This window comes from Chionomys nivalis, chromosome 7, assembly GCF_950005125.1.
Source record: "Chionomys nivalis chromosome 7, mChiNiv1.1, whole genome shotgun sequence".
Lineage (NCBI taxonomy): Eukaryota > Metazoa > Chordata > Mammalia > Rodentia > Cricetidae > Chionomys > Chionomys nivalis.
In genome coordinates this window covers 71,133,079-71,153,700 of record NC_080092.1, presented here as the reverse complement: position 1 = coordinate 71,153,700, position 20,622 = coordinate 71,133,079, and the positions used below count along the sequence as shown (strand labels likewise).

The following is a 20,622-nucleotide window of genomic DNA, read 5'->3' as shown; positions in this document are numbered from 1 at the left end:
GTATGTCCTGTTTATACAGCATACCATCAAGCAGTCCAGAAAAGAGCAGTTTCTTGCCCAAATGGCTAACAAACTCCAAATGGCTTCAAACTTATGAGTTTGAAGTTATTGGTGCTGTCAGATGCAGATGTGTCTTGTTGTCATGAAAAGTCCTAAGTTCTTAAAACATTTTAAATGCCTTATTCTGTAGGTCTTTGAAAGATTTGAAGAATACCTATCCATCTGAAATATATCTCTGTTCATCTAGAAAACCTAACATGACTATACTCTTCACTATTAAGGATGACTATCTATTCACTTGTATTTTTTAATTATACATCACGTTTTTAAATGAGCTGCACAAATACAATATCTTAATCAAGAGCAGAAATATACATATAACAAAATTGACCTTAAATTTTTATCAATAAACCAAGATCCATACCAATACAAAGTATTTATATCCTATTCCCCTCTAAATGTAAACAAACATTTATAAACAATATTTGGGAATTTGGGAGTAGTTTTTTTGTTTTTGTTGTGTAAAGTATTTTTGGAGGTTTTTGGAGGCTTTTGGGGGTCTTGGTCCCTCAAACCACATTAGTCTGGAAAAAAATCCATAGGTTTTCATTCTCTGTGGAAACAATAGCAGAACCTCTTTTCCAAAGTTACACATTCTTAGACCCAAATGTTCAAGTCAAGATACCTTTAAAATATAGATAATATATAGATAATATATATAATATATTATTATAGATAGAGGTTTTGCTTAGCAGCCTGTACAATTCAATGTCTCCCTGTACAGTGGGCATGACTAAGACCAACACCACAGCCCTGCCTGTTGGCTCTGCCTAGTCCAACATGGCAGAGGCATGTTTATTGCCTGAGAGCCATGCAATCGCCCCAGCTACAGGGTCACAGTGGATCTCTGTCACTATTAAGCAATTTGTAACATGCTATTAACAGATTTCATTTAAGTTGTAGGCCTCCTGAAAGATCTAGAGCTGTTTGTACTGTTAGCACGAACCAGGATGCCCTCCCCTAAGAAGCCACGCAGGCTTTGCTGCCAATGCTGAATCAGGAAGACCTCTCTTAAAGGAGCCATGGTGGCCCCTGCTTAGTGCCAGCAAACAGACCATCTGAAAAAAAATGTGGCTTCTAAGAAGCTGTGCTAAACTCCATTTTTTTGTGTCTAGAATTTCTTTTCAAGTTTTCTCAGGTTTTATGTGGATGTAGCTGCCCCACATTGGGCACCAATTTGTAAGGCTCATTTGTTTCCAGTTGCCCAGACCCCAAATAATCACATAAAAACTATATTAATTAAAACACTGCTCAGCCTGCTAGCTCAGGCTTTTTAACTCTTCATATCTTAAATTATCCTATTCCTGTTATTCTGTGTATCACCATAAGGTTGTAGCTTACTGGGTAAAGTTCCAGCATCTGTCTCTTTCGGCAACTACATGGCGTCTCTCTGACTCTGCCTTCTTTTCTCCTCTCTCTCTCTCTCTCTGCTTGGAATTTCTGCCTTGCTCTTATTACCCTGTCATAGTCCCAAGCAGATTCTTTATTCATTAACCAATAAAAAGAACACATAACAAAAGGACTTCCCACACCACATTATTAATTTTTAATGCCACTATTTTTGCTAAGAATTGCAAAATAAAGAGAACTAGTTTAGATTAAGTTGCTACTGCAGCATGGACAAATTGTATAGCTTAGTAGAAGAACACATGCTTAGCAGGCATGGACATTTGTATTCAATTCCCAGCACACACACACACAAAATAACCAGTCACCACGAGACAGAGTTTCCGGGGATTTATGCTCTATCCAACATATGTTTCCTCTGATCGGGAGAAGTATCTTTCAGTGGGTTAGTAATTTTTAGCCAAAATTATATACCTTTTAATTACTAAGATTTAGTGATTCCTGGAAATACTATTAATTAGTATTTCTGTCATGTAATTAACATCCAGTCTCTTGATACACTGTTTTTATTTTAAGTTGAGAATTCACATGGAAAGAAGAGGATAGATGAAAAAAGCAGATAACCCAAGATGCTGGGTCAGTCAGAGTTGCTCCATGGCAAAAGTCAGGGCCCTTTATTCCTTGATATATTGTAAATTATGTATCATGTATGTAATAAATTTCCAATTTTTAAAGTGACCAAGCTAATTAGTCCCGTTAGCCATTTGATCAGTGTACGTTCGTTAAACGTTACCTAGTTAACAATAAGCAGCACAGCAGGAATTCCAGAGAGATTTAGGATCTCTGTGAGTTACTTAATATTACTGTAAAATAATTGATGAGGTTAACGTCCTCAGCACTCAAATAAAAAAAAAAAACACATTCAAATGTACATGTATTTCTTCATAGATTTATACATGCACATGGATTTTGTATTGCACACAACAATGTAAAGACATTTACAAAGCAGACTAAGGAGAGAGTAAGCAAGTAGCTCCAATACAATCAGTAGAAATGGCCAGTGAACTGCACCTTGTACAAGAAAACACAGGAGCAGCCTGGGAGATCCTAAACCTTGATCTTGATTTCTTAGCTCCGTGACCTTTAGATGGTTGCAGTAAGGGGAAGTTACAGACTAAAGGCCACACATGTCAAGTGCTTAGCATTGTAATTGGTACACGGTATATTTTCAGCAGTATTTTTATTGTTAATCATATTGCAGAAACATGTAGCTAACATATTGTAGCTAACATGTAGCTCAGATAGCATTCCAGAGCAAGAGCATGGTTTTAGAGCAGAAGTAAGGACTTCTTCCTGGTGAGTCAATTTTATGTCTTTCCCTCTTCCTCCAAAACCAGGCTACAGCAACGAGCTCATCATACCATGCAAAAAACAATTCAGACACCTCAGCTTCTCAAAAATCAAGCATTATCCTCGTCTTAAAGGAAACAGGCAGGAGACCATCTTAATTTAAGAACGTGTCATGAACAAAAGCATAGAGCTCAGATAAGTGAGGGGCCACAGACCCTAAGAGACAGTGCTGATGAGAGCACAGATTTTTCCGTTGTAAAGTGAGATTTGTACCAATGGCTGTAAGAAAATCTGTTTGAATTTGGAATAGGAAAGTAGTTATTAAGAAATGTATTTAAGTAAGTCATTTATAAAATTAAAATATTAAAACATTAACAGACTTTTTCTAGGATAGAATTAGCATTAACTCAGATCCATGTTTACATTTCTGCATAAATGCAGTAGGCAAGATTTACTGGGTGGGGTTTTACACAATGCAGGGAGGGGAGCCCTCAAAATTGTCTCCAGATAACTTGCATATGTTATGGTTTCTCTGCGTGTAAGTACATCAGCATAGAGTTCCCATATTAGGTCCTTAAGTATCACCTTCTAGACTCCTTTAGTCAGTTGGTATTCGCATTAGTTAGTTTTCTCATTAGTGGACTAAATACTTGACAGAGGCAACCAAAAGACAAGATTATTTGGGGGGGGGGTCACAGTTTCAGAGGGAAGAATCTGCCCATTACGGTGGGAAAGGCATGGCTAAGAGACCCCATGACTGTGGGAGCATGAGGCAAAGCTCCTTACATGGTTACTGTCCCAGGCTGCAGAGAAAGCCAGATTCAGAAGTGAATATAAGCCATTAAAGACACACATAGCCCTCTTGACTCCCCTCCACAAGCTAGGTCCCACAAAGCTTCTCTAACTTCCGTAACCTCCCCACATAATACCAACAGCTAAGGACCAACTATTCAGATTTTGAGCCCACAGGGATCCTTCACATTCAAACCAATGCAGTATTTATTTTAAAAATGTGAACAAGTTTTAATATTAACCTCAACAAAAATAAACATAAGATAGCTCTTCTCTGTTTCCATCTCAGAATTATTTGCAACTATAAAATTGGTTAGAATACATAAGATCAACATTATACACGAAGATAATTTAAGATTATCTGTCCATTACATAAATTAGCTCAAGAGTTCAAGAATTGTTCATTATGGCACTGAGTTGACTAATAAACAGTTTCTGAATGAACTGCAGATAAACGAAGCCCTTCCTCAGGGAATAAGAAATGACACCATTAGGTGAGCAGTGGGACAAGGCTTAATTCCTTTGCACTCAGCCTTCTAAAACTCAAATAAAACTGATGGGAAAAATACCTTCTAAAGTTTTGTGTAACATTTAAAACTTAGTTTTACAGTGTTGGTCATACTCTTACAGAGCATTTCCTTTCTTCTCATCCAAAAAAGATCAGAAGCAGAGGGCCCCCAGAGAGGAGCAAATGGGAGGTTGAGACAGGGATAGAGAGAGTCATTGGAATTGAGGTCTGAGGGACATTATGGTTTAAACAATTAGGAGTTGTCAACACGCTCTCGTGTGCATGCGCCTCTTCAAGACTTAGCCTGGAAGTCAGTACGGAGAGAAAGGTAGGCTGAAGAAATGAGCTCTTGCCAAGGCACGGTGCTTGCTGTGGAGCCAAGCCTTGGGGTAGCTTCGCATTATCTCCCTTTCCTCATTGCACGGTGTCTTCTCAGGTTTTGTAGTTGTTTCCAGGTCTTCACTGATTTTTGTCTTTACCGTCCTTGACAAATATCAGTTGGAGTCTTTCTACTTCCATGAAAACTGTGGAGTCACTAGAGATAAGACCATAGCATTGTCGCTGCCGGGATGTACAATCTGGGTCAATTTCTTGGTTTGGTTTGGGGGTTGCCTAGGGGGAAATAGAGCTGATTTGTTATTTCTACCAGATTTTCAGTTAGCTGTAGGCAAACAGTCAAACTGTGTCTTGTGTATGTGGCTGTCATGTGTGTCCACTTTTCTCTCCTCTGCCCATTGCTTTAACCTACTCGGTGACACTTTCACACACTTAGCTTGAACAGTGCTTTAAGCCCAGTTAGACTTGGACTGAAACTATGAATAGGTTCCATGAGTTGACCAGATGTTAGGGACCCTTAATTGTGGGTCAGGCATCAGTTTGAAAACAGATCTCAAGATGCTCCCTTAAAGTTGAGAAACAGAGTTTCCTTCCCTCTCTTTGCTCTTCCATGCCATTTTAGCCCATAGTAATCTTCTCTACCACACTGGCCGTTTGCTACATAGTTTCTTTTAATACTTCAAAATAGGGATTTGATATTTTATTTTAACCTCATGGCCAGCAATTAGATGTCATGACAACAAAAGAGTCTTTCTTGCTTTTAGCAGAATTGTAAAAATTCTGTCACACTAGAGTCAACCCTTCCCAAGGTTTAATTCCATTTGGAACTAAAAGTCAGTGACAATTTTTTTATATCTACTCTTAACACCTATAAGCTATATTAAAGATTTTGCATAGAATGTTGAGGATGTGTTAAAGGTTTAGAGGAAGACTCTTTATTTTCATATGTGCTTCTTATGTTCTTAAGAAAGAGAATGCAAATCATTCTGTACTTAGAGACAGATGCTCTGAGAAATTAAAAAAAATTAAAACACTGCATAAAGATGTGACATTTCAAAAAGTTTTTTCTCTTCCTCTTGTTTCTATGTAGATCTAGTAAAATACCATTTAAGAGTGTATTTAGAACAGTGACAACTTAGATAGAAAGGATTGACATAAATTGTAGAAATTTGTCTTTAAAACTGTGGCATATTAAATCATTTCTCAAGGGTTGGCCTCTGGTGGCATCTAACTTTCCATTCTGGCAAACAGGAAAAAGCATATCTGCATAATTAAGCCGCATTGAAAACATGCAGGGAAATGGGTGAGGAGAGCATTTTGTTTAACTCTGTAAGAGTCCACGTTTACTGCTAGAAATTCAGTCCTTCTGTAAAGTGGAACAGGATTTTTTTTTAGCTCAGAAAGTTGCATGTCCACTTCATCCTTCAGTGCATAAGTGTTAGAAGTTGCACTTAGCGTTTTTCCAGACTATTTCCACAGCGGTACTCTCTTTTCCAGTCAAGGAAATACCATGGTCTTTCTGACTCTAATATTATTTCCCTTGCTTGAACAGGGAGGCTTTTACCTTCCAGTTACTAGGGCATTGAGGTGAGCATCATAATGGTTAGGACTCTGTCTTTAGGCTAATATTTCCATGGGACTTCATAATGCAGAGTTTACTATGCTGCATAGCATATCTTTCAACACTCAAGTATAGCTGATTTATATGAAACATTCTAGACTTACAGGGGAAAAATTCATAAAAACAAAAGTAAGACCTGCCAACTGTTTAACCAGAATTATTTTTGAACAGCAGGAGCCCAGAACACAGCTTGTCAAATGAAAAGTTCTGTTCCTATTAGATCTCCAATTAATATGCACCCTGTTGTCTCCTAGATGTTGCTCCTGCCTGGACTGATGATGATTCTGGACCCCAAGGGAAGAAGATTTCCCTAAATCCTTCTGTTCGCCTGAAGGCAGAGAAACTGGAAATGGTAAATCCCTTAAAATTTCGTTTTCTTCACAAGACAGCAGGAAAGAGCTGCCTCGTTCTTGGAGAGGAGAATGTTGTGGAGCCATTGGTTTCTTGAATTAGCTTATTCAATTAGATGAGTGACAGCTTGAATTTCAATTATTTAATAACATTGAAGTTTGGAAGTTCATAATAGTTCACTAGTGTAAAGTACAAATAAAGCCTTTGGTTCTAAACTGACATGCAAATTAGCTTCTCTTTGGCTCAGTGCATGGTAATGTGCTTGCCGTCTACACATCTGAGTTCAGTCCCTTAGAACTCACATTTTAAAAAGCCAGGCTTGTGGAGAAGCACAGATAGCAGGTCCCTGGAGTCCACTGGCCAGGGAGTTGTATTAGTTGACTTTTATGGCAACTTGACACAGCTGAAGTCATCTGGGAAGAAGGATTCCCACTTGCGAACAAACAAAGCACAAATGCCATCTTCAGGTTGGCTTGTAGGCAAGTATGTCGGGTATTTTCTTGATTAATTATTGATGTGGGTGGGTCCAGCCTACAGTGGGTACTGCCAACCCTTGGCAAGTTGGTCCTGGGTTGTATAAGAAAGCAGGCTGAGCAAGCCATGGGTAACAAGTCAGGAAGCAGACCCATCCCTGGCCTCTGCTTCAGTTCCTACCTCCAAGTTCTGGCTGGAGGTCCTGGCCTGACTCCCTCTGGTTTTGACCTGAGAGTTATAAGTTGAAATAATGCTTTCTTCCTCGAATTGCTTTGGTCATGGTGCTGACCAAAGAAATAAAACCCCCAGCTAGGATGCCAAGCTTAGCCTACATGGCAAGCTCCACGCCAATGAGACACCCTGTCTCAAAAAAAAAGGTGGAAGGTGATTGAGGAATAACAGTCAATATTGTCCTCTGGTGTTCATACAGAGATGTGTGCCCATATATATGTACCCACCGCACCCACACACAAAATATATGATATATTGCAAACTATAATTGAAATTATAACCAAGTTTAGTAGCCAGTAAGTGCAATGAATTAATGCAACATTGTTCATTATTTTAAAAACTAAAGGATTATTAAATTGTAAAGAAGAAAGTAGTCAGGTCCAAATGGAATTTAAAGAGATGATGGCAATGCACTAAGGTACTAACAAATATCCCTAGGAAGAGGAAAGCATTGAGAGCATCATGTACAAGTAACAGAAGATGATTAAGACAAAAGTTAATTAATTAATTAATAAAAAAGGTGACAAGTGCTTTAAAATTGATGGAGTTTCTGAGGAGCTGAGAAGAAAACTACCACACTTGGATACAATGCTGGAATTCAACACCCTCTGTTGTCCTGTGAGATTAGATGCTGACTTTCATGTTTGTAGAAGAAAATGAAATTAAATAGCTAGAACAAACACATTGTAATTAGAATAAACATCATAATTATTTTCATCTCTCTACCTTTGCTTGGTTCCAAGTAGTGCCTTTCTCACCACCAGTTTAAATCTTCCTATTGTTTAAATGATGATCAAATCTTATCTCTTTTCCCAGAATTTTCTGACTATGTTTGCTTACACAAATACTGCCATATTTTAATATTCGTTAGCGGTAACCGTCGTGCTATACTGCCTTATATTCCCTCTCTGTGTTCTATTGATTAGATTGAATATTTCTTTATCCATAATACCTACCTGCTTAAGCCCAGATTTTTGTTTGTTTAAGTACCCTAATGAAACAACAGGAAACTATGGGTTTTACTTCTCGCAGAAGCCTTCTGAAATGAAAACTAATAAGCTGGGGAATCCCCCTCCCTTCCTCCCACTCTCACCCCCTCATCCACTTCTTAGAAAGGGTAAGGCTTCCCATGATGAGTAACACAGCCTGGCACAATTCCTACCTGCTGCATAAAGACTGAGGAAGGCATCCCACCATTGAGAAGGGGCTCCAAAAAGCCAGCTCATATGCCAGGGATAGATCCTGGTCCCATTTCCAGGGGCCCCACAGATCCGGCCACACAACTGTCACCTACATACAGAGTGCCTACTTTGGTTCATGTAGGCTCTCCAGCTGTCATTCTAGAGTCCATGAACTCCCACGAACTGGAGTCAGCTGTCTCTGGGTTTCCCTGTCATGATCTTGACCGCCCCCCTTGCTCATATAACCCCTCCTCCCTCTCTTTGTCTTGACTTCCTGAGCTTGGCCAAGTACTTTGGTGTGGATCTCTACATCTGCTTCCATCAGTTACTGGATGAAGGTTCTATGATGACAATTAGGGTAGTCACCAATGTGATTACAGGAGAAGGCCAATTCAGGCCCCATCTCAGCTATTCCTAGGAGTCTTATCTGGGGCCATCCTTGTGGGTTCCTGGGAATTTCCCTAGCACCAGGTTTCTCCCTAGCCTCATAATGGCTCCCTCCATCAAGATATCTCTTTCATTGTTCTCTCACTTTATTCCTCCCCAAACTCAACCATCCTGTTACCTCATGTTTTCATCCCCTGTTCCATCCTTTCCAGTCTTCCCCCTCCTGCCCCCAGTTTACCCAGGAGATCTCATCTATTTCCCCTTCCAAGGACAATCCATGTATCCGTCTTAGGGTCCTCCTTGTTACCTAGCTTATCTGGGGCTGTGGGTTGTAGCCTGCTTATCCTTGGCTTTACATCTGGTATCCACTTAAGAGTGAGTACATACCATGTTTGGCTTTCTGGTTCTGGGTTACCACACTCAGAATGATTTTTTTTCTAGTTCCATCCATTTGCCTGCAAATTTCATGATGTCATTGTTTTTTACAGTTGAGTGATACTCCATTGTGTAAATGTATCCTGTTTTCTTTATCCATTCTTTTTTTTTTTTTTTTTTTTTTTTGGTTTTTCAAGACAGGGTTTCTCTGTGGCTTTGGAGCCTATCCTGGAACTCCCTCTGTAGACCAGGCTGGCCTCGAACTCACAGAGATCCGCCTGCCTCTGCCTCCCGAGTGCTGGGTTCTTTATCCATTCTTAGATGAGGGTCATCTAGGTTGTTTCCAGGTTATTGCAAATGTCCTTGTGGTATGATTGAGCATTCTTTGGGTATATGCCCATGTAGTCTGAGGTGTTTGTCCTGCCCGGTTCTCACAATTGTTAAGTTCCAAAGAAAATCATACTGAGGTCTATATTAATGGTAAACTGATTGGCCCATTAGCTCAGGCTTCTTATTAACTCTTACAATGTATATTATTAGCCCATTATTCTTATCTGTGTTAGCCACATGGCTCAATACCTTTTTCAGCGGGGCAGGTCACATCTTCCTTCTTCTGTGTCTGGAGTCACACTGCCAACCAGGAGTTCTTTCTTCCCAGAATTCTATTCTCATTGACCCGCCTCTACTTCCTGTCTGGTTGTCCCACCTATACTTCCTACCTGGCTACTGGCCAATCGGCATTTATTTAAAACATAATTAACAGAATATAGACAATTGTCCCTTACCATGCCCAAAGGTGGAATAGCTGGGTGTTGAGGTAGATTGATTCCCAATTTTCTGAGAAACTGCCGTATTGGTTTCCAAAGTGGCTGTACAAGTTTGCATTCCCACCAGCAATGGAGGTATGCTCCCATTACTCCACATCCTCTCCAGCATAAGTTGTCATCAGTGTTTTTGATCTTGGCCATTCTGATACATGTAAGATGGTATCTCAGAGTTGTTTTGATTTGCATTTCCCTGATGACTAAGGCTATTGAACAAGTCCTTAAATGTCTTTTGGCCATTTGAGAATTCTCTGTTTAGATCTATACCCCCATTTTTTAATTGAGTTGTTTGGGTTTGTTGATGTCTAGTTTCTTGAGTTCTTCATATATTTTGGAGATCAGCCCTCTGTCAGATAATGTGGGAGTGGTAAAGATTGTTTCCCATTCTTTAGGCTGCCGTTTTGTCTTATTTACCATGTCTTTTGCCTTACAGAAGTCTTTATATACAGATAACTTTAAAACATACATAGAGTAAAGCTTAATTTGTAAAAAAAAAAAATGTTTAATAAATGTAAGTTTATACACAGGCATCATATTCATAGAAAAAAACCTGGAAACCCACATAAACTAATAATAGTTATTGTCCCCGGAGCAGTGGGTCCCAACATCAGGAGAACATTTTTTTTTCTCAGAGGACATTGGGCAATATCTACTGCGTTGGTTGTCAGTAGTGCAAACCAAATCCAGATTCCCAACCAGTACTAAGGCTTATATCTGAAAACACTATGTCCTAAAATTTAAATATTTCTAACAACTTGTGTGTCAAATTTTGATAGTATCATGCAAAATATGCCTCATTTTCTGGTAACTAGAAGAATTCAAATTAACAAAATATTTTTGATATTGTCACAAATCTTCATTTCTGAAAACAACAAATTCTGTTCTTTTCAGAATGTAAGAAGCTAAGATTGTTTATATTTTGCTGGCATGTGTAAAAGAATAATCATAGTTCTCATAGTTGAAGAACAATAGAGGACAGTAGAGTGGACACTATGTCCGTGGCTCATCACCATCTCTTTTTAAAAATTAATTTATTTATTTATCTATTTTGGTTTTACAAGACAGAGTTTCTTTGTGAAACAGCCCTAGCTGTCATGGAACTAGCTCTTGTCGAACAGGCTGACCTCAAACTCACAGAGATTCTTCTGTCTCTGCCTCCCAAGTGCTGGGATTAAAGGTGTGCTCCACCCACGCAGCATCATCACCTCCTCTTATATGCATGTGCAGTAGAAAAATTTATATGCATCTATAAAAGAAGAGATGTATAGTGTTTTATAATAAAAATGTTGATGTAATTATAAATGTCTATCAATCAGAGAATGGATAATATGGTGAAATATATTCATTCAGTGAAATATGACAAAAAAGTGAATTATGTATGTAGGTAATACTAAGCAATTGTAAAATAATTAAGATAAAATTAAAAATTTGTAGTTATCCTTTTAGGTTATATTATTGGTATAAAATTCTAAGTACACACATTCAAGTGGACATTAATTAGGGAACATGTACCTACATACTAAATAATAATAAAGAATGGGCAAGAGGAATGTGTTGACTTTAGGGTATCATTTACTGTGATGATTGATAGAGGAAGTTTTCGACCCAATCTGTAGTCTTATTTCTTGAAAATATGCATGTACTTTAAATAAATAGTATTGAATATTTTAAGATAGCCAATACATAGGTGTTCTTTATATTCTCTTTAAAATCATTATAACTTTTTCAAGATGAAAAGACATACACATACACAAATGCTAAAAATTTTTCTTGAATGTTATATTGACAGTAATTCTGGCTTTGTTATGGTAGATAAATGGTTCTAGACCAACCTTCAAAACACTTTAAGAATCTTTCCTGACACTCGACCTTCTTTCTGGGAAGAAACCACTGCGCCCAGTCAAACTGTGTGTTTGCCCATAAGATAAACAAATGCTTTTCTTGATAGTTTGCCCTCTATACACCTGCATTAAATAAAACCATGTGCTTACTAAAATTATTTGCATGTTCTTCTCACCCTAAAGACCGTATGTTTTTTAGGCTAGAGACTACGTTGTTTGTTGATACCATTGCACAGAATCACGTGCCTGAAAAACAGTAAGCACCAAACAAGTGTTTGGTTAAAGGACTTGAACATATTCCAAATGAGAAGATACTTGACAAGCATAATTACCTTTAATAACTTTTGTTTAGGTTTAATTTAACTGACACAGTATGTACTTTTGCTAAAATCCAGTGATAGGGCACCCAGTCAGTTCTTATGCATTCAAATTAGTTTGCAGTATATATATAACTAGAGAATCCCAAATAGCAGTGGTTTCCTTTGGAAACAATGTTCTTACCATAAAGAAGTCCAGAAGAAAATAACCAGAGAGAAGCACAGAGACTCCCAATGTCAGGGACCGACATTTCAGCCTTTCAGATAGGCTGCCTGTTTCACCATCATCGTGGAGGTGCCTGGTGAGTTAGGGTGTCTGATTACTTCTTTCTTTTTCCCCTTTTCTTAAGGCAAAGGGGAGAACCACTTCCTCTGCTTTTGATAGGAGACTTCCTGCATGCTCTCCAGCACTTCCCCATTGACTAGCACATAGCCCCGGGACCTCATCAAAGTGGGCTGCAAATGTCTTTTAACTGGAAGTTATGCTTGTTTCTATCTAAGGCTAAAGATCATAGAAAGGACAGGAGAGTACAAGTGGGAGTATCTACTTTTATCTATTTTTTTTTTTTTAATTGTAAAGACAGAAGTTACTTTACCCCAAGAGAAATCAGGTCATCATCAGGTCAGCCTGCTGGAGAAATAAGTGTTAGGGAAACCTTTTCTTTATTTTCTTTGGAGTTATGTATAGCCCTAAACCAGCAAAAATTAAGAATATTTTCCATTTAACACAATTCTATCAACTTCATTTCTAGTCTCAAGATAGCCACCAAATGCTTTTCATGTTTTTTTAATGTTATCTATAAATTTGACTTCAGTAAAAATTTACTGTTATTTTTCTTCTGCAAAATCACATAGACTAGAAAAAAATTTTCTGGTCGTGCTGTCATGTTTGTAAATATGGCATTTGCCAGGATATTTGCTGTGGGGGTGGGAGGCAGCAGGCTCAGGAAGGTAATCGTTTATAGGGAGTTAACCTACAGTCAACAAACTTTCCAAGGGGTCTAATTCTGGTCACAGTTCCCCAGTGGTGATTTGATTTTCCACTACATTGTAAAATATAGTTCTAGTGAAATGTTTTACCCTTTGGAGGTTTGAAAATTGCTTCACGTAGTCCATTTCCTTTCAGGCTCTCAATTACCTCGGTATTCAGCCAACAAGGGAACAACATGAAGCCCTGAGACAGCAAGTCCAGGCCGACTCAAAGGGGACAGTATCTTTTGGAGGTAATGCCTTCTGTGCATCATGTTGTATTCTCGCAGATAGTCGGTGGAAGTTACTGTGACCTATTTTCCTGAAGACAGCTTGCTCCTCAGAGGGAGAGTGAAAACTCACATCACACTACTGCAAATTCCTTAATAGGTACATTAAAACGAGCCACTGATGCCAACCTGGCTGGGTCAGCAAACGAGAGACCTTTATCAGACCTCTTCAGTGCTAAATATCATTAGTCGATCACATTTTTTTTGCATGTTTTATTTACTGCTTTAATAATAACAAAAGAAATTAGTACAAAATACACAAATTTTAATTTCACTAATTCTACTTTTTTTTTCAGCTAGTGGAATAGGAAGTTTTTGTTGCGTAGAGTAGTTATTCTTAGAGATAGCATAATGCACCAAGATTTCCACTCTTGGCATATTGATAGTTTCTCAGTAGCTCTTATTACAAATCTATATTTATTGACATTTTATAAACCTGCATTTATACTTTCAAATGTAGCAATTTCTTCTCTTTTTTAATAGGATAACCCCTACAATGGTTTGGAATTTTGATATCTAGCACTAAATTATGAACCAAAAACTATTTCCTATTTGTCTATTCTACTACTTGAATGTAATGTTTACTTTCTTTCTAGCATTTTTTCTATAGCACATATAATAATTGCTACATTGTATCATTTTAAAACATCTCTGTTGAAATAAAGAAGTTCACTTTTTATATTTGAAATGAGGAAAAACAGATATTTGGGGTCCTATCTCCTCTTGCAAATCATCCCCCAAATAATAGCAACAGCAAACAGAAATATACCACTACAACCACAAACCCCCACCACACACACACACACACACACACACACACAATTTATAAGGACAGAGATGGGTGCAGAGAGAGCAGTACCTACATTAGTGTGTGAGGCAGGAGAAGCCCAGGCATCTGAAGATGGAGGGCAAGCTAGTATAGAGTACCACTGTCACTTTAGGCTGGTTTAGGCTGCATATTGAAATCCGAGTTCTTAGACATGCTAATACATTTATTCATGCTAGCTTTTCCCTTTCTCAAGCAGTGTAGCACCTATTATTTCCTTAATCTTCCAGGGGGAATGGTACTTACTTCATTAATAAATTAAACCAGAGATATTGTGGAGCTATACTTACTAGCAGCAGGGGAATTTGGAGTTGTCTGTGGTGAGTCATTGCTCAAAACGTGTACCCAGATGCTCAGTGACATTTGCATCCATGTTTATAATCTTAGCAGGGGATTTAAGGCATGTCTCTCAAGAATCTAAACAAAAATGCCAGCAGACCACCAGACTGTTTTTCTGATAATAAAATAATCTTTCCAGTTGACAAGGCTTTCTATGCACACATAACTTCCAGCCAACTTTTTAGTGCCTTATTGTTAAACATAAACTCAAAAGTCAAAGATTTCTGGACATTTGATAAGATCACATAAAATACGGAACCCGAGTATCGGATGAACAGAAAAAAAAGGAAACAGAAATGGTAAGAGCAGAAGATAACGTTAGATAAACTAATTAATACCCTTAAAAAGATGAGAAAAGATAATTCACCCATGAAGTAAGAGCAGAAATTTGTAAAGTGAAAACAGAGAACATTTATTTGACACTACAGTATAACAGCTCCAATTAAAACTTACTGCTGATACATAAATGAGCAGACCATCCCAGTGTCTCTAAGTTATGGGCTGTTCTGATGCTCAGTTTGCCAGTTGACCTCAGTAAGTTTAAGATTTGCTCATCTGTAGACTAGGGAATCTGCCTCAGAGGATGAAAAAATGAGATCAGGATGGTCTCTAAGCACATACAGTTTTTGTATAGACTCGCTGTTACTGTTATTATGATCCCTTTGATTCTTTCTTTCTGAAAAGCCATGTCATAATATTGCCTATTTTTCCAGAAAGCATTGTATGCATAATGTGAGAATTAGAGAATTAGATGTCTGTGATATGTGTTTGCCTTGTTGTTTCTTAACTAAATTATGTGACCAAAGCTGATTGAAGGAGAGAAAAAGTGGCTTCTCTATTATTTGAGTTTATATTTTCCTGTCACTTTGACCAGTACAGTTTTAGGATAATTTATGTAGGTTAACTGGAAGCTCATAATTTTAACTTCCCAGAGAAGAAAGAAATACCTGTTTGGATGAAAATAAATGCTATGTTCTTATCAAAATGTGTCAATTTCAGACTTTGTCCAGGTTGCCAGAAATTTGTTTTGCTTGCATTTGGATGAAGTAAATGTTGGTGTCCATGAAATCTCCAGTATCTTGGACTCACAGGTAGAGAATGCTATCTAAGTTTTATGTGTTAATCAAGTGTAGGGTTGAATGTTGTGGGGTCATATAAGTATGACACTCTCTCCAGTCTCCACTGGCTTTTAATTTCTTAAATCATTTAGTTATTACTTATGTGGTTGTATAGACCTGAGCTTGGGTCTCTAGTACTCACACAGAGGTAGGACTTGAGCACCGCTAATCCCAGCCCTCAGTAGGCAGACAGAATTTCTAGGACCTTGCTGGCCTATTGAGCTGGCATGAATACCAGGTTCGATGAGAAACCTGGTCTCTAAATAAATGAGAAATATACCTGATGTCAGCCTCTTTCTTTATATGCATACACGTGTGTGCTCATGTTCATGTACACAAGTGCACACAGGTTCACAAACACACACAAAATTCTGTAAATAATACATGTTCCTTGAACAAATATGTAAAACTATAGATTAATCAAAAGTAGAAGGTTTTTCTGTCTCCTGCTTTCTCAGGCCCCCGTGCTACATTCCACCCCTCAGTTCAGCGGTATTGACCATCCGCCATGTGAGAAGGCATGCATTATCATTAGCTAGAAACAGAGTCATGCAAATGCCCATCCTCACCTGTCTGGAATCATTGCCTATAAGTGCATACTCCATTATATATTACAATCTGCACCGTTCCCATGAGACATAATGGTAAGTGCATATATTACTACAACTCTGTTATATATTACAATCTGCACCGTTCCCATGAGACATAATGGTAAGGACATACATTACTAAACCCAACCTACACTCCTCCACATGTGTTCCATTTCAGTCACTAATGACAATCCCCTACTCAGAAAAGTCGGGGCAACCACACTTGGGCTATCTCAAACAAAACAAAGTTTTGCTAGCTTTTATGTCTTAGTAAAATATAATTAGGAAGCTTATTAACTTTATTAGTCATTTAATCTGCAGAACTTTGAAATTTACGTCATCAAATTGTTTACTTCTTGCTGTTATGGATTGTTGGTATTTATTGTTTAAGGGAAATGTTCAGCCCAAATATATACTGCATGTAATTACATACAGAATTAACCCAGAATGTATTCTTGTTTATGTATATGTAACTACTTGTCCTTGTTTCACTATCACCTAGAAACCTATCCTTCTGTGATTTTCCTATTGACTTGAAAGCATATACTAAAAATCTAACTGTGTATGTAGCTTCTTTATCCTACTGTCTGTTCTATTCATTTATTTCTCTTTGCTAGTACATTATTTTTCAGTTACTTAATACTGGGTTTATTGATACTGTTAAGCTAAGAATGTTGTTATTAGCTTCTTGCTTTTTATTTGAAATTGATATTTTAGATGATTTTGCCATGATATCAAATATTTGTGGTTCTTACCTTATAGTAATTACATTGAATTTATAGAATGATTTGGTTATGAACTGAACATTTCTCTTATTTATATCTTTGTTCTTCTTTTGAAAAGAGAAATAAGTATGACATGCTTCATATACATCTCAAATATTTCTATCAGGTTAACTACCAAATATGGTATAATTTGTGATTTTATTAGAAAAAGAATTTTTATTTTTATCACTAGATTTAATTTTATATGGCATGAGAATATACTGTTAGACATATACTTTAGATGGGTACAAATATTGAGTATCGTCTTCTCTACTATACTTTCTTGTGTTTTCTTAGCTCAACAGTATATTATCCTAGTGTTTTTGTTTCCAATAATTATACCTTTTGTAACACTTTACAGTTCATCTAATAGAATTCAAATGCAATAGTTTTTAGTGCCTGTAATTGTTCTTTTAAATTTATATGCCAATATTTTATACTTAGAAATTGAGTTTCATTTTATATATTAGCTCATCCATTCTCTATATACCTTGAATGATATCCTACTATAGCTTTATATTTAAAAGTTTTTATTTTCTTTTTAAATTTATAAATAAGAAAATTCCCTTGTCTTTTCCTCTGAAAATTTGCATACTAACCCACTTTTCATAATTACAGAGCTCTAATTGTAGTAGTGCATTTTTTTGTTACTATAATGAACTGCCTAAAGCTGGTTAAGTTAAGTTTTTCTAGCTGGCAGCTCCACAGTCACAAAGTTGAAGAGATTGGAGAAGGTCAGTGGATGGACCTGTGGGGAAGGACTGTAGGCAGATGGTATCACAAAGGCAGGAGCCCTCATGAGAATAAGTGATCAATCACATTTTGAAAACCAAAAAGCAATTACCTTTCAATAGGCCTCACATCCTGAAAACCCTCCACCTCATCCCTGCACACACAGGACCATGTCTCCAAAACATGAATCCTTTAAGAACAAACCACGTTCAAGCCATAGCCTGATTGCTTTTAAATAATAGGTCTTATGGACAGGGAGCTTCAAGACTGGTATTGGTTATATGTTTGTAGAAATGCAAAGCCTAGCTGCATGACTAGCTTATTGAAAAAAATAAACCTGATCCTCTAAAGATTACTTATGTCACATTTTTGTAACGTTTCAAACCACTTTTTAAAAAATCAATAATTTATTTACCACTGATCATTTTACTCATCACGGTCACCCGAAAACCTAGCTGCTCAGTTGCTGTGAGGAGAGAACCTGGCTATTCAGAATGAAGGCACAGACTTATTACAAGGAATCCTGTGGCATTTAGCAAAACCTGAACTTTAGAGCCCTCTTTCCTTCTGCAGATGCTGGTGTTAAGCGCTTTGCTACCGAACGTTCCAGGCAGATGCGTCTGTCTCTTACTGCTGAGGAGTTCTCAAGGTTGATGCACCCATTTCTCCAGCCAAGGCAATGCTGGTTCATGATGTGCCAGTAACGCAGGGATCTGCGTGAGCATGCAGAGCTTTTTGAGCAGCTGCAAAGCAAGGCACATGCTCTGAATGAGTAATTTGCTTCCTCTTACCTACAGGATTTTAGAGCAGCTAAAGAGCGTAGTCAATCTGCAATGCTTTGAAAGCAAAAGCCCCATACTGATGGCAATGGTGCAAAATGCTCTGTGCCAAAATGATTTCCTGTTGAGGCTGTAGATCAAAATGTTGTGCAATAGTCATTATTAATTTATGGAATTCTATTTGTTGCCTTCTGCTCATTATCACACAGAAGATATTATTGTCAAGTGTGAGCTTTTCTTTTTTTATCCAAATTGAATCCATAATAAGAATGTATTTCCCATCTCAGTCACATGTACAACTAAAGAAGTCTCTCAAGGCACACACTGAATTCTCATTTAATATTATTGAATTCTATTTCATTAAAAATTTCATTTTGCAATTAATGAGGGGATAAAATATCACAATTTTAACAGCACTATAGAAGTCACTGCTTGTTAAGTAGCTCACCAAAAACAAATAAAAACTAAGATTTTGTTTCATTGGGTGAGTCCCAAACGTGTTTAAATTCAAAAACAGTGGAGTGTCGACTCTGAAACAGTCATTCTGTGGTAGATGATATTGACAATCTATGGAGGTGGGGAAATTCCACCATGGCCCCCAGCAGCCTTAGTTTCACAATAATTGGGTCAAGTTTATAATTATTTTACATGGGATGCTTGTGTTCTTTTGTGGCTGATGAGATAGTTGATGAATTCAAATGGTCTTTCGTGGCTGGTAAAGATAGCTGATGTTTTTATTCCTTTTTGTGTGAAAAGCAGAGACAGGAGTTTCAGTCAACTGCAGCACATTAGGATGAAAGGGTCTAGTGATTTCCAGGTCCATCTCCGGGCTGTTGGAATGAGCTTTTGATTTAAATAGAGAAAGAATTGGGTCATGGCCAGGAGGTATGAGTAATTAAGTAGTCCTGGTCAAGGTGTGAGTCCACCCATCCATACCTGAGTTCTAGCACTACAAGGTGGTCCTTGGGCATCATCCACTGAGGAGACTGGCTGCTATAAAGGAATCTGTTCCAGAGAAGAGGCTCTGTACTGCAGTCAGTTGTTTTCGTTATGGGATGGTGTGTCCTGTAGGCTCTCTGTTGCTTGGGAGTAAATTTGGTCACTTCTCTCGAGTCTGGCAGTCCCTGGACTGTAAGGCATTTTAAGAAATGAGGACAGTGACTCATTTCTGTACCTTTAGCCTTGAAGAAAGATAAAGTAGTTCAGGTAGGTAAAGTCAAGCAGGAATTTGAGCCAAAATAGAAGTAGAATGCAATGGAATAAAGAAGAAAAGACACATGTTTAAGCCTAAATGTGGGAATATTACCAATGGCTATAGGGTTCCCTTTTCAGGTTCTTAATCTCATAGCTAAAAGAATTTTGAAATGGAATTAGAAACTAAGGTCAAGGTCAATCTCAATTGTTGCAAGAGCTGCTTGTTTGTTTCCTGACTGCCTGGCTGCCCAGACCCCCAAAATAATCACACAGAAATTATATTATTTAAATCACTGCTTGGCCCATAAGCTCTAGCTTCTTATTGGTTAACTCTTACATCTTAATTTAACCCATTTCTATTAATCCGTGTATCACCACGAGACTGTAGCTTACTGGGAAAAATTCTGGTGTCTGTCTCCTGCAGGGCTACATGGCTTCTCCCTGACTCTGCCCTTCTTTCCCCCAGCATTCAGCTTAATTTTCCCCACCTAATTAAGTTCTGCCCTGCTATTGGTCCAAAGCAGTTTCTTTATTCACCAATGATATTCACAGCATAAAGAGGGGAATCCCACATCACCTCCCCTTTTCTGTTTAAATGGGAGTGCTAGGATTAAAGGCGTGTGTCACCAGCTACCCAACCCTGTCATGCATCTCATGTGAAATCACCACTCAGAAGTCTCTCACGGAGTTCAAAGGCAGCTTCTATTCTCACCTGGACATGGAGCTGCTGTTTTGACGTTACAGAGATGGAGTCCATCGTTCTTGCACTTCATGACCAGATCACAGAGTGCATGCCCTCTGACCAGCTCCTCCAGCTTTCTCTGACTCAGATGCTAGGCCTTCGCCTTTTTAAGGAGGAATTGCCAAGTCAGTGTATGTCAGTCCTGCTCTTGTTTATTTGACAATGAACTTTTGGATTTCGGAGAATGTGGCATTTAGAACCCAAAATACAAATATCTTGCTGTGATTCTAATAATCATTTCTATATTAAAAACTTCATACAGCGTTACACCTGCTGCCAGTACA

At 37.9% G+C, this 20,622-nt stretch overlaps 1 protein-coding gene across 3 annotated transcripts in view; it reads left to right on the top strand.

Moving 5' to 3' along the window:
- The window catches only part of Stxbp4 (syntaxin binding protein 4), a 161,366-nt gene that overhangs the window by 35,019 nt on the left and 105,725 nt on the right, over positions 1 to 20,622 (top strand). For all 3 annotated transcript variants that reach the window (XM_057775538.1, XM_057775539.1, XM_057775540.1), the window contains 3 exons: positions 6,269 to 6,366; positions 13,122 to 13,218; positions 15,419 to 15,510. In XM_057775538.1, the coding sequence (XP_057631521.1) occupies positions 6,269 to 6,366; positions 13,122 to 13,218; positions 15,419 to 15,510 (287 nt within the window). The remainder of the gene's footprint in view (positions 1 to 6,268; positions 6,367 to 13,121; positions 13,219 to 15,418; positions 15,511 to 20,622) is intronic.